General features: G+C 39.1%; 2 protein-coding genes across 16 annotated transcripts in view; one reads left to right on the forward strand and one right to left on the reverse strand.

Annotated features, from left to right (window-relative positions):
• LOC118421042 (neuronal calcium sensor 1-like) overlaps nucleotides 1–8308 on the reverse strand; it is a 53918-nt gene extending 45610 nt beyond the window's left edge. For 7 of the 15 annotated variants that reach the window (XR_004831801.1, XM_035828195.1, XM_035828194.1 and 4 more), the window contains exons 1-2: nucleotides 8041–8306; nucleotides 3096–3120 (exon numbers count right to left, since the gene is read on the reverse strand). Coding sequence is in view for 14 of the 15 variants with exons in the window: in XM_035828195.1 (XP_035684088.1) it covers nucleotides 3096–3120; nucleotides 8041–8104 (89 nt within the window). In the remaining variant the exon portion in view is untranslated. Of the gene's footprint in view, nucleotides 1–3095; nucleotides 3121–8040 lie in introns of all 15 variants that reach the window. The other 8 variants (XM_035828199.1, XM_035828193.1, XM_035828203.1 and 5 more) reach the window with 3 other exon arrangements.
• Nucleotides 1–13913, forward strand: part of LOC118421949 (zinc finger protein 208-like) — a 516296-nt gene that overhangs the window by 356086 nt on the left and 146297 nt on the right. The window lies entirely within an intron of this gene.

The raw sequence follows: 13913 nt of genomic DNA on the forward strand, positions 1-13913 counted from the left end.
CTTCTCATCACTTGGTTTTTAAATGAAATATTATTTTCATATAATATTTGAAGGAAAATAGATCTACAATGTAAGATTCCTGAATGTTATGAAAACAACTCTCTCATGACGAGAATTTTTTGTAGTAAAATATTGCTTCACATCACTTGGCTTGAAAATGAAATACTGTCACTGTATTACTTACATGTAGACTATTTAAAGGCCATGTCTAAATTATTATTACCTGGCACAATAATAGAAATACTGTATTACTTAAACTATTCAAACTTGTTATATCTAAACTATGAAAGCATGATGTCTACAATCTATTCAAAGGAAAATGCAATGTATGATTCCTGAAAACAGTACTTCAGTTTTATAAGAAATAAGGAGGAAAAAGGCTATTTACAATGCGATTTCCAAAAATGACTTGTTCCTGGAAAGAGCAGAAATAGCATTACCATTACCAGGAAGCCAGACACAAGAAAAACAACCTCGGAACTCTCAAGAAGCACAGCGTTTGATCTACTGCTTTGGGGGAAAACAGCAAGGTGATTGCATTAACATAAAACAATGTACTGGAATAAATCATGTAGATTGCTAAGGCCATTTAGTTTCTACCTTTTTCTGTTGTTGGCAGTTTCATCTTCTTGAGCCACTCTACCATTGGTAGTATCAATGATTTGAACTCGTTATATCTACACTAGGAAAGCATGATATCTACAGTACAATATTTCCTTTCATTTGACACGTGATATTCCAACTTTCATATACATGTTACATGTATATGATAACAGTTACTGTAATTGTATGGTTGCCAGCTGAAAAGCTATACATGGGACAGAATGATGGAAGGATCTTTGACCAATCTGAAAATCTTGCCAAAATTTCTATTCACTAGCTTTGCATTTGAATTGATATGCACATATATATTATTTTGTATATGCACAGTATGTAAGAAAACAAGCCGTAATTTGTATGTATTATATATGGCTATTATTAGCCACTGCTATTTCTCCATATAAAAGCATGTTTTCTGGGGCGCTCCTTAATTTAGCCTGGTATTCTAATCTACGACAAATGCCTTCAATACATGCCGTAACAAAGCCTTATTAACAAGATTGTCCACATGCCGCTGTTACATGTTTATACATGCTGCTGTATACTGTAAACAAGATTTTTGGCATTTCTTGTCATGTTAGATGGACTATACCATCTAACCTGATCAAAGGGGGGACAAGTAATAAAATGATTTTCTTTTATCATATGTACAATGTATATCACTACTGTACAAGTACTGTATTCATCTATAATTTATCTAACTACCAATATGTATCTATCTACCTGTTGTGTATCTATCTCTATCCTTGTTGCTCTCTGCACAATTTAAATCCTAGCAGATAATAAAACTTTATTGAAATTCATGCCCTACTAGTAGGCCAATTGCAAGTACAAATGTATACTTGAGAATACAATAATGATCAAAATAATAATAGGGTATAGAATACAGTATTGAAATAAACGTAACGCAAAATAAAAGTCATCTAGTGCTACTACTAGTACTAGTTATCTAAAACGATAATTCTTTAAATTTGAGGGCAAAATTCTGACAAATTGAAAAAAACAGGGCTTACAGCATTCAAAGAGTGATGCATAGGTAAGTGAATAATAGTGGACGGCAAGCAATTTGTCAAGCACCTAATTGGAGTATTCTTTCTGTCCTAATTCATTGTTAGATAACGAGGCACCCTGGCATGGAATAGCTGGAAGCTTTCAAATTAGTCCAATTTAATGAGCTCCACCAAACGAGCGATGGGCGGACACCTGTTAGGACTGTATGTGGAATAAACTTCTTAACAAGATGTAAAAGACATAACAAACATCTTCTGTTATCAAAGTTGAGAACCCTATAGTTTGTATCAAACTATAGGGTTCTCAATTATAGGGCTCTTAATTTCATTCTACTACATCGGGTTCACTATTCTCCAAGCAGATCCTACGGTAACATAGGATAGCACCAAAAGCTGCCAGAGGAGCAAAGCCAGCCTATGAGTAGGAGTGTGTTTGGCAATTCTCTATTAATATTTATTGCTTACCAAATTATTTGGCTTGTGGGAAGCGGCTAGAGGAGCAAACAGGACAAAATAGAACAGGATAGATTCTAAGCTGGCAATATAAGTTGTCTGAAAATTTAATCTGTAATTTGAAAAAAAGGTCCCTACAAATACTTCTAGCCCTGCTATCATAATTTAAGCAACTTACTCATTGCAATATGTTGCTGACAAGCTAAATCATGACCAAAAATACTGAGTCTGAAAATATATTCCCCACCAAATTACAAGTCGTTTGCAATTAACATACAATCTAGGATAAAAACATCTCTGTAAATTGTATGTCACACTGATGTAGGTTTGACTTTGATACCCTGCAAGCATGAGTAGTTTTCTGGAGTCAGTCCAAATGTACAGATGCAGTGTTACAGCTTAATGCCTGTTATGTGTGGCTATTGACTGTGTAATGGCAGATCTGAACTAATGTTCCCCTGTGTCAGGTCAGAGTGCAACATTGGCAGCTAACACCTGATGAAGGGATGTTGTAATGGGTAAAGCCTGGTGGGTGCTGCTATGAATACAAGTTGCTGTTAACTGACACCATTTCAACCTCCCTTCAATTTATAAGATTTACAGGATCAGTACCCTAGCGGTAGCGTATTTCTAGTTTACAGTCAGTAAATGAGTAATATATTACAGTTGAACCTCCTCAGCATAAAGAACCACCTGGCCATTGTACTTTTGTAGCCACTTTTGGGCTATAATTATAATCATATAACTTATAAGTGATCCCTTATATAGTTCCAAATCGACATACGTATTTCTTGAAAGAATTCTGTATAAACCAGTACTAGTCTTGCAATTGAGCATGTGCACATCCACGTCTACTTTGATAATTTCTTCAACTTCAAGTCCCTCGGATGGTCACTGTGGACACATTTTGAGGACTGTATTTGGAACAACCTGTCTCACACATAGATCCTGCATATTCGAATACACATGTACTAAATAACAAAATAAACTAAATTAAAACTAAAAGAATAATACGTTCAACAGTCTACTTACCATTGTTGCAACTCCTTTTTGTCAACTGTAAAGAGAAAGAGAGAAAAAAATTAGATCTTGAGAAAAATTACATTTAATTTCTTGTTCGACAAATAACATTGCAAAGCTGAGATAATGTAACAGTTACTGGGAAGAAGCTACTATCAAGATGTTACAGGGATCAAAATACAATCTTATTTTCTTCATTGTGATATTGCATGCATTTTACGCGCAACTCGGACAAGGCTTATAAGCGAATGCCCAAAGTGTTGTCTCTGCGTTTGTGTTGCTTTTATACTTGTGTCAACAAGAGTAAAAGTTCAGGCCTAATCGCTTGTGGTGTGACACAGTCCACAGCCTGGAACAAGTGTTATGTTTGTACAGGGCACATATCAGTCCATTCAGACCACACTAACCATGGCACAACCTGTCAATATCAACCGTTCACAACCAAAACACTCACACTTGGAGAACTGAGGGCCTGAAAGCGGTTGTATGATTATGAATTTTTTTCCATTCTAGGGCAGCTATGTACCTGCCATACTTTTAATATTGTTAAGGTACAGGTCCGGGCCTAAACATCTGTGTACCTGTACCTGTATCTAAACAAACTAACCACTTTTTGTGACTAAAGATAAGCAATCATTTATCATTGTGATTATCTTGCAAGTTGCAGTTGAAAATTAAGAAAACTTTGTTTTGAGGTTCGAATATCTAAATCCTCATACAAAGATGATCAATTTCCCACTAAAAAGAAAGTTGGCTACATTTATAATTTACAGAAAATTGATCAAATTTCTCTAGATACAGGTAAAGTTCCGGACCTGTATCTGTGCCTAAAATTTAGACAGCTCTAGGGTTGATGTATAATTATGTTTTGTTCCTTTTTCCTCTTTACTAGCCAGAGTGCCATCCGATTACTACCGGGGCTCCTATACTCGCTGTTTGCAGTGAGTATAGGAGCTCCAGTAGTAATCGGATGGCACCAGTGCTAACTGTTACCTAGTTACTAGTTTAGGCTACAAAAAATTGGAAATGTTGAAATGCTTTAGTTGCCTATTGTCATTTCTTATGAGCTGAATAATTTGGTATAATTTGTGAGATTGAAGTATTTTTTTGTTCATTTTAATCATCCACAATTTGTTTCTTGCTGTTCAGACCTGAAACATGTGTGCTTTCGTAATACAAAAGTTTCCAGTTTTCAATATCAGGAAAAATGTTCCCTGAAGCTACATGTAACCCAGAGTTGACCAGGGTGTTGAGTTTTAGAGCAGAGTTGACTGTGTCCTTTGTAACCTGTATGTAAGTAAACATGACCACATAGGGGGTGTGCAGTAACATTACACGACTAAAAAACTGCTGTCCCAAATACTTTGCCAGACTCCACCCATACAGCCTGATGACATTTAACCACCAGATCATGTTTACTACTGGGGTGTCCAACATCTAAATTAGTAAATACTCTAGCCTTGGAACATTGTTGATTGATGCCTTACTTGACATCGTGACTGTTCTCACACTCATATCACATATCACAAACTTCAATGGAAGTATTTAAATAAATACCAGTGTCCTACAATGATAATTTATGGATGCTAGGCATGAAGGAATGACATGAAGTTTTTAAAACCCAATCTTCACAATTGGAGAAAAGTTTTCTGTGAATTTCCAACACTTTTCACTGAAAACTTTTGTCCAGTTTCATAGATCAACATTATGTAATGTGCCTTTACATTATGTTACAAAAGACATTTGAATTGATAGGTTGGTAAAGATTGCAAACATGTGTGGGGATCCATCCAAATCTATTTAGGAGGTTGTTAGAACTGATGTGACGGTGTTATACAAATGTAATTATTCTATTTACATATGTGGAAGAACAACAACAATCATGATACAATTAGAATAGTAGGCATCCAGCAATACAATCAAAATACACCCCCACATTTCAAGGGCACACAGACTTGTCTTAATTACACTCATATGTATATAATTATGAAATGGGGTAAGGGATATTCCATAGCACCTGTATTACTAAATGTAACACCTACTTCTCCTATCAGGTCAGTCAGTCCTAACTCTCATTCTTTTAGTCATCTGAGCTTGTCTCAATCATGATGTTTCTGATATATATACATAGGGAATAAAGATGCTATTCCAATTCTACTCTTGTAACACATAATCTTGGATGGGCTTTCAGGTCTTGTTATGTATTGTACATTGTCAGAGCTCGAAATGTATTTTTGGGATTAGGTGCACGGGTGCACCCAGCTTAAAAAATTGGGTGCACCAAAAAATTTGTGGGTGCACCACTTAAATTTAAGTATAACCTAATAGTAAAACTTAGTTACAAGCTATCAAATTCTTAAACAAGTACCATGACAGACATTTTTATTATCTTTCTCACACTTAGATGTCAAGAATATGATGTATACTAGTATACTTTGATATCTTTATATACATAAACCTAAGAAAATATTCGGGTGCACCCTGTGCACCCACAGAAAATAATTGGGTGCACAGCTCCAATTTTGAGCCCTGATTGTAGTCAGCTTTGTGTAATAAGGAAACATATTCATATTACAAATGACAACAGAGATTAGCTTGACAGTCAACAGTGCCACTTTCATTATCACTAGTATCAGACTTTCAGTTTCAGAGAACTGATGCACTAGCTAGTCACACAGACAGACAGTCTGTGACAGTCTATCTGATCACACAGGAACATCATATGACGGGACATACATAATTAATATGTCCTGATCACAATCAGATAATGAACAGGCCACGGTTCATATTTCCTCATCAATCAGGACCACAATTAGAACAACAACAGGTGCAGGATAGGGTTACCTGTGGAACAGGTGTTTGTACCTGTTATAGCTGAAATAAACAAATATTGTGTGTTGTAATGCGAGTTTACCTTTATCCGCGGGGTAACCTATATCCGTTGTTTTTGAAATAGGGATATCAAGTCGACGGGCGTTGGCTCCAAATTGCAATATTTTCAAAATATTCCAATTTAAAACCACCGTCTGTCGACTTGATATCTCTAAATACCCTGTTTATACAACAAAAATAGGTTACCCCACAGATAAAGGTGAAGTAGTGTTATATTCATAATTCAACCTGACTCCTTGGCTGTCTCCAGCTTTGAATGTTTTTCCTGTCCCAATCATTGTTTGGGAGCCCATGATGTATTTTTAGTTGTCAAATCTGTCTTTTAAGCTGAAAAAAAAGCATTTTCAACAACTTCATTTCGTTAAATCCAGATTTTGGGATAGATGAGATAAAATCTGTCATGCGAAGTTCCATCCCAAAATGAGGGACAAGTCCTGGAGACAGCCCTGCCTGAAGCCATCTAATTCTGGGACAAATAAATAGTCAAATACAGTCAATCCTGTAATAGTTAACATCTCTGTAACCTGATTGTTGTGGCCACTTTTTTGTGGTCCCTTAGATTATTTTTTCTAGGGATACTTTCCAGTGTAAAGAGAGAGGTCAGCTGTCAAAAATGATGTCAAAACAGAATGATATATAGCAGCTAGCCTGAATGCCAGACTGTTTCCATGGCCTACATACAAACATAGGACCAGCTCCTTACTTCGCTCCAGGACCAACAGGCCCCCAAGGAAATTTTACCATAGGCCCTGGAGTTAGACTCTGTTGCTAAGGTTATCTCAGTTGATTTACCTTGTCTGGCAAATGATCTACTACCTTTTGCTCAACTGTATTTCAGCCCCAACTTGGCCCCCAAGAGAAACCTTGTAGAGTGTATATGGTAATGTTAGATTTTTGTTTATTTATGTATCTAAGTATATGTTTATTTTATTTATTCATATAGTACTTTCTACATATCTGCATGTAGGAAAGACAGGTGACAACTTTGGTGTAGGACAGTGGCTACCTCCATGCAGATGTACTATCATATACAGTGGAAAAATCCTAACATTCGCTTAGTCTTAGCCTGGCAAACCATCATTTCAAGACAGGGCAATACGGAAACAATAGGATCTTCTCTCCCACCATCTGCTTGGGGCTGAAGACAGTAGGTTCTGTCAGTAGCAGGGATGTTGATGTAGTAAAGTGATCTGTTGTGGTGTGCAATATGCTGCAGTCTGTCACAGTATGATGTACAGGGGTCAGACCAAAAACACTAACCATGGGGGTGTGTCTTTCAAAACTGAATCTGCGAATCTCAAATAAATATCAATTTTGCACAAGGATTTAAAGTTCAAGTTGCACGGTTTTAGCTAGCATGCACATATTGGATAGATTAGGGGTGATTCATTATTACATGACATGATATCTGAGCTCCTTACACAACAGCTAATGTACAGTCCCTACCTGGGGCATTGACAGACAGTAGGCGTACACAGCCCCTTATGTTTGCGTGGTATGTTTTTGACGATATTTTCCATAGTAATGCCTTTATGGATGTGCAAAATTGTCGGTTTTTGTTGTTTTTCCTCCGTAAGTTACGTAGAAAGCCGACTATCATGACGAAGCGACACGGACAAGCATTTCAGCTATGGCCTGAACTTTCCGCCACTTTATTTTTAGCTTCCTTCTCGTCAGCCTTTCCGCGAGTGTCACGGGCACGGGGAGGAAAAACCCAATAAACAAACGTAATTACACGGGGATAGATCTATTACAGACGGGAATTGAAAGTGTTAGATTCGATCAGAGTGAATTTGTGATCTACCGAACTGGCGAAGGGCAAATCGGCGGGTAGAAGTCGCGGGGCGACCCGTAGCCGGAAACTAGGCTTCCCGGTCCCCTACTCCGGGACGTGGTTCCTCCAGAATTCTTTAAATAGCTGATATCGTCTGCTTGTGTAACGAGGGGTCGATCGGACAGAATGCTTACTAACCATACAATAAGGAAGTTGAGAGGGAGCTGAAGACACAAAACTGAGACGCCTTCAAGACACAAGGCTATGTGAGACGCCGGCGGAACAACTCACAGTAGGTGCACTCCTGAAGTTCCTTCATTTCTCCGGCCGTCAGCTTGCTGCCGCTCTTCCCCATGGCGGAAATTCCCGAGTTGAAGAGTCCTACAGAAATCCTACAAGTCCCAGCCCTTGTCTACCGCTCCGATCTCGAAGACAAACACAGCAGGAATCTTGGAAACATAATATTTAGGAGGAGAAGTGGTGTGAGCTCGCTCTCTCGGGCGCCATGATGGGAACATCCCACGTCACGTGACTTCCAAATCAGAACAAGTCCCCGGAACAGTCCACTTTACAACAATACAGGGGGTGTTACGATGCTCTTTTCCACTTTCCTAGATTCTTTGTCTCCGTTTTCGCTACTTTCCAATAAAAGAATACGCAATCTATGTGCATAGCGACTTTCGACAACATTACAGGCCACAAGTCGCTTAAATGGATCAGTTACACACAAAATTGTGCTGTTGGTTGCACTTGGAGTCGTTGACTTCGACTTTGCCCTTTCGTTCATTGCATGTTTATTGATCTTCATTCTTCCTGTCCAATCAACTACAAATAAAGAAAACGAAATCAAAGTACATTTCAAGGGCATGTTCTTAAGTACGAAGCCGGTAATCATAAAAGTCCATTCACCCATTCACCGTTTCCTTAGAAAACGCCACAAGTACTGTAGTTCGAGAGAAAGCTGCCAGGGTCTTCTTGTGGCCTTCGAATGATTTCTCTTTGTTTTTTGTTCTTTCAACGGACGCTCAACGTTCGGTCTTCGTCCTACACGTGGATCTCATTATGATGATTTTCCATTTATTGATCTTTCGGGTGATCCCTTATGTTAACTTTGAAACCTTACAAAATAATTGTTTGTTTGAACCTTTGTTTATCCATGAAAGTTTAAAATCTGCATGCGGGCCACTTTTCATTGAGATCATGAGGGAAGAGGCAAGGGTCAGACAAAGTATATAACAGAGATAGAGTTTACGTCATTAAAAGTCCCAATGAGCCTTATCATTCTTTATATACAATTTTACATACATGGTACAAAATACATAAATAATAACGAGAAACATGATTCAAGTCCATTCATTTTGGTCCTTTTCGTTACTTTAAGAGTCTCTTAAAGAAAGCCAGAGTTGGGGCTGTGCGTGTGTCTGTTCCAGATAGTGGGTCCACGGAAGGTGAGGGCTCTTCTGACCACAAATTAGAATACACAAGCGGATAACTTAAAACTGAATGATACATTCACAGTGATACTAGTATACCATTAAGTAGTAATAACCATACAGAGGAGTGATAAATCATCCAGACAGCTTTACCATTAAGTAATAATCATAGAGGAGTGATGAATCATCCAAGCAGCATAGGATATATATAACTCAAAGACTGGGAATTGACCTTTATGGTTTAGAGTTCTTATTGCTTTGGGGTCAAATCCCTTTGAAAAGTTACCATAGTTCACATAAAAGAATTCAGAAGTTTATTAAAGCTTAACACCTCATGCAAGATTTTGGCTCCGAAATTGGGCGTATTCTCCAGAATAAACATATTTAGTAAGTTGGTCTTTGCAGTAACCAAGCCGACTGATAGGAGCGCTGTTGCCAAAGTTTCCGTGCAGAGGGTACTTTTAGCGCAGCACATTTATGATCATTTATACTAGTACATTGTAAAACGAATACCACTAAAGACCGAAAGCAACACAGGGCTGTGTCCTATTAAAGGCTATGATCTTGATATATATCTTACATCCAACAAACGGATTTGCAACAAGCTTAGTAATCATTCCACATACGTGAAATCTTTATTTATATAGCAGAAGTACAGCGACTTTCGTAAGGTCTATTACTACTACGCTACGTATACTGCATATACACATACACGTGTATACAAATACATTGCCTGCATATATGAATATCTATAGACATGAATTGGTCAACATTTTGAGTCTAGTGTGTCATTTTCACGTCATGTTCCAAACGTTAACAATAACAGATTGGGTAGAGGGACCGTTCATTTCATTCAGAGATGTGAAGCTAAGAACCATCCTTTTTACGTAAAGTTTTGGGATGGAAGATTGGGATAATGAATTCATAATGAGGCTCTTGGATGAGATGGACCACCAGTTTCACAATCTTTAGGGGTGGGAAAGAGGGACTACTCATTTTTTTTCAAGAGGCTGGTATGAAAGTACCACCAATTTCACGTATACAGCCCTTTAAGGTTTGGGCGATACGATACATTTAAGGTTCAGGGTGTTAAAGGGATAAATAAAATCACACCTGGTTTCAAAATGTTTATTGCGTAGCAACAGAGGAATGCAAAATGTACAATATCTTGGTCAGGACATTTTCAAACCTTGATCTTAAAAAGTGACAAATACTCTTACACTTAAATTGATGACTCCAGAGGAAAAAGTCCTTTGATCTCAAAGCTCATTTTTTTTCAAGAAAGTAGCATTCTAGGACAAGGTGGCCAGTCTTGTACTAGAAAAGCTACAAAATATGAAATATAAAGACTTATTGAGAGCAAAAGACCTTTGTATGAAATGAACACAAGAAATGAAACTAATCATATCTATACTATGCATAGCGGGTAGCGTAATACATTTGCAGACCTTAGAATAACAGGCTACAGACTACATCGAAAATGGACAACATGCAGAACAACGCTTGACTCTAAAGGCAACATTGCCGAAATACAAATCAATGCAACTTGATCAGTGGCAAGCTGGTGCTTACAGTACGCCATGAATACACACGAGGACCTTGTTATCTTCTTAACAAAACCATTTGTGAACATTATTAACCTTGACGCTAACTTTGCTAAGCTATAAAACTTCTAACTACTGATATGCATAGATTGAGAGGCAAATTGAAGCCCTTTATAATTTAAGTCTCAAAAAAGTTTCTTTTTCCTTTAACTTAAAGCTTAAGGCTAAGGTATTTGTGTTGTTAGTGTTCGAAAAATGTGTGTGTGTGCTGTGTGTTTGGATTAGTCCGTATTCGTGATCGTGTCTGTGAGCATCAACCGAAGCCTTAAGCAAAGAAATTTTAAAAAGGGCAAATTTGAATGGCTTCAAGTAATCTCTAGATCTAACGTTACACATAACAATATCGACATCTACTACATTGTAAACCACTTGAACACAATTATGTAATTACGAAGCCAAATTCAAAAACAAATAAAAGTTGATAGCAAGAGACCATATAGACATTCAGTGTCAGCCACTCATTTGCTGCGATGGCATGATACCAATACATTTTATTGAAACAAAGCATTAAGACAGGACTGAACTACATGTATCTAGCATCGCAATATACATGGTGACTGACATTGTACACTTTACATTCTGTGATACATCATTAACAAGAACATCTATACACTGCTGGGGGCATGCAAGGAAGTAAACTTGGATCTGTGATGATAATTTCAGTTCTAGGTTCAACCTAGACATGTACCATCCCCTCTGTCTACCTGAAGCATTATCAGCGGGGAGAATCATGATCTCTTGATGGGCAGCAATGTGATGAGTACGTTTCGATGACACCCTAGGTCATGTTGCTGGTGGGGGGTTAGGACATTTCGAGAGCAGTGGCTACTTCTACACACAGCGCTTCAGCCAGTTTCTGTGGTATACAGACCCGACGCGTGGCTAATTCGGTTTCTGTGACCATGTCGATGGCCGAGATCGCATTCGAAGTTACTGCAAAGTTCAGTCCTTCAGAAAACAAGAACCTCCCTGATTCTGTAAGCTCATAACAACCCAAGCTCTTCAACCACCTGTCTTCCTTTCTGGCCCCGTGTCACTGTCTTGGTTCGGGACCCAAGATAACGACACAAGGCAGATTATGTAATGCTCTAGGTTCCCGACGACCACCGACCACGACATAAAACAGAAAGGACAACAGATGGTAGAAAAACCCAGGCAGCCATGAGCTCACAGAACCAGGAAAGTCCCTGTTCCCTGAAGGACCGAACTTCACAGCAACTCCGAATACAACCTCAGCCACCGGCACAGTCACGGAAACCAAACCAGCCACACACCGGGCCTGTACACCGCAGTAACGGACCGAAGCCCTGAGTGCAAAAGTAGCCCCCACTCTCAAAACATCCTAGCCACCTACCAGCAACACTCCTCGGGATGTCAACAAAACACACGCAAGCACATTACAACCAACCAGGAGATTGTGATAAGCCCTACCAACAATGCCTCAGGTAGACATAGGGAAATGGCAACATTAGTTAAAGCTATAAATGCAACATCACAAATCATTTACTTGCTATCATGCCGACTAGTCCCAGTCCATATCTGCAAGATGTTCCCGTTTTACACTTTTAAATGCATTTCCATACAACATAACTTTACAGTTCAGGTCCTCGTGTAGGGCGTACACACCAGCACTGATCTTTCTGGGCGTCAATGTGGAGCTGGCGAGCTTGGGATCGGACGATATATGCTCTCAACAGGATTAGTTCCACCATGAACATCGTTGTGCGTCGCGTTGTCTGTGCTTGATGACAATAACATCCTGACAGTCGTTGGCAGATGTCTCCTTCCCAGCTTCTCGTGACTGCAAGAAAGTGAAAATCATTAAGATGAGACGGACTAACATTGCTTCGCTGTCTTGCATATGCATACACAGTATTGGGACATTTGATTCGAATTCTGGAAGTTTGCAAGTGTATTTCAATTACATAAATACCTAAATACCAGATATTTTACGTTACTAGTCAAAGATAAGGTGCTGCAGAAACAAACGCGATTGAATGTCCTGAAGGTATAGCGGATTCCATTCTCTAGCTTGCTGTCTCACCTTAGAAACTATAAGAAGTCCGCAGAATGAATCGCTCGAAGCCCAGATCCTTGGCTTGTAATTGGGGATGCACTCGATGCCGCGAAGCACCTTCAGAGACTGGCGCTTGACACCTCCCTTACCAGACATTTCTGTGAAAACGGTAGAAGAAACAGTCATGCATCAGCTGCCTCACCGTTGATACAACAAACAAAAGGCTAAACTGCTGTATTGGCAATTATAGATAATTTTCCACAATGAACACTACCGACACAGCTAGTGCTATAAGATGCTAAGAGCTACTGTCACAAAATACAGTACAATACCTTGTTGGATGACTTGTTGACTGCATGTTTATCTGCTCATTGTCTCGATGAATGACATAGGGACAGGCAACTGACGAACGGTCCAAGCAAGGAATGTGTTCTCTTCAAGCATCTCCGGATCTTCTAGTCGGGCCAAGCTGGAAATGGAAATGGACAACTGTATTGAATATCTAAGTTTTCGAGTGCATGGTTCGTTTTCATAACTTTCAATGGTACCAACAAGTTATTGAAGTGAAAAAGTTAGAAGATATCGATGTAAGACAAAATCCAAACACTTAAAAGTCCGGAAGAACAGGGAAGATAAGACGGTGTAGGTTCTGGTACTAAAGATGAAGTATTACATAAGTTATCTCCGTCTTATAGGCTCTACCAGGCCTACATCATGTCGCTAAAAAATGGCAAAGAGACAGACAACATGCCAGCTGGCTAAGAAGTCTTACCTTAAGAAGTAAGTCCTTGCATGTCCTGGAGCATTGTCTTCACGTCTTGGCGTAAATCGTAAATGCTCTGAACTCACTGCGAAGCCCCCCTTTCATTGGCACTTAGTAGCCACTGGCGCTGATACTATGCATTTGCACGTGGGCCGTCGTGCCATAGACATAGTACAGAACTTTCGGCTTAAAATTGTGGTCTCTGCAAAAAAGACGTACGGTCCGGCCCGGCTGGTGGATTGACCGTGAGTGACGCGCTATCTTCGCGCCAGACCACATAAATGTCTGCACACGACGCCTGGAAAATTACTGTTCTGTCATTGGTCGATCCACAGCCCAAATCCTGG

Source organism: Branchiostoma floridae, chromosome 8, assembly GCF_000003815.2.
Source record: "Branchiostoma floridae strain S238N-H82 chromosome 8, Bfl_VNyyK, whole genome shotgun sequence".
In the NCBI taxonomy this organism is placed as follows: Eukaryota; Metazoa; Chordata; class Leptocardii; order Amphioxiformes; family Branchiostomatidae; genus Branchiostoma; species Branchiostoma floridae.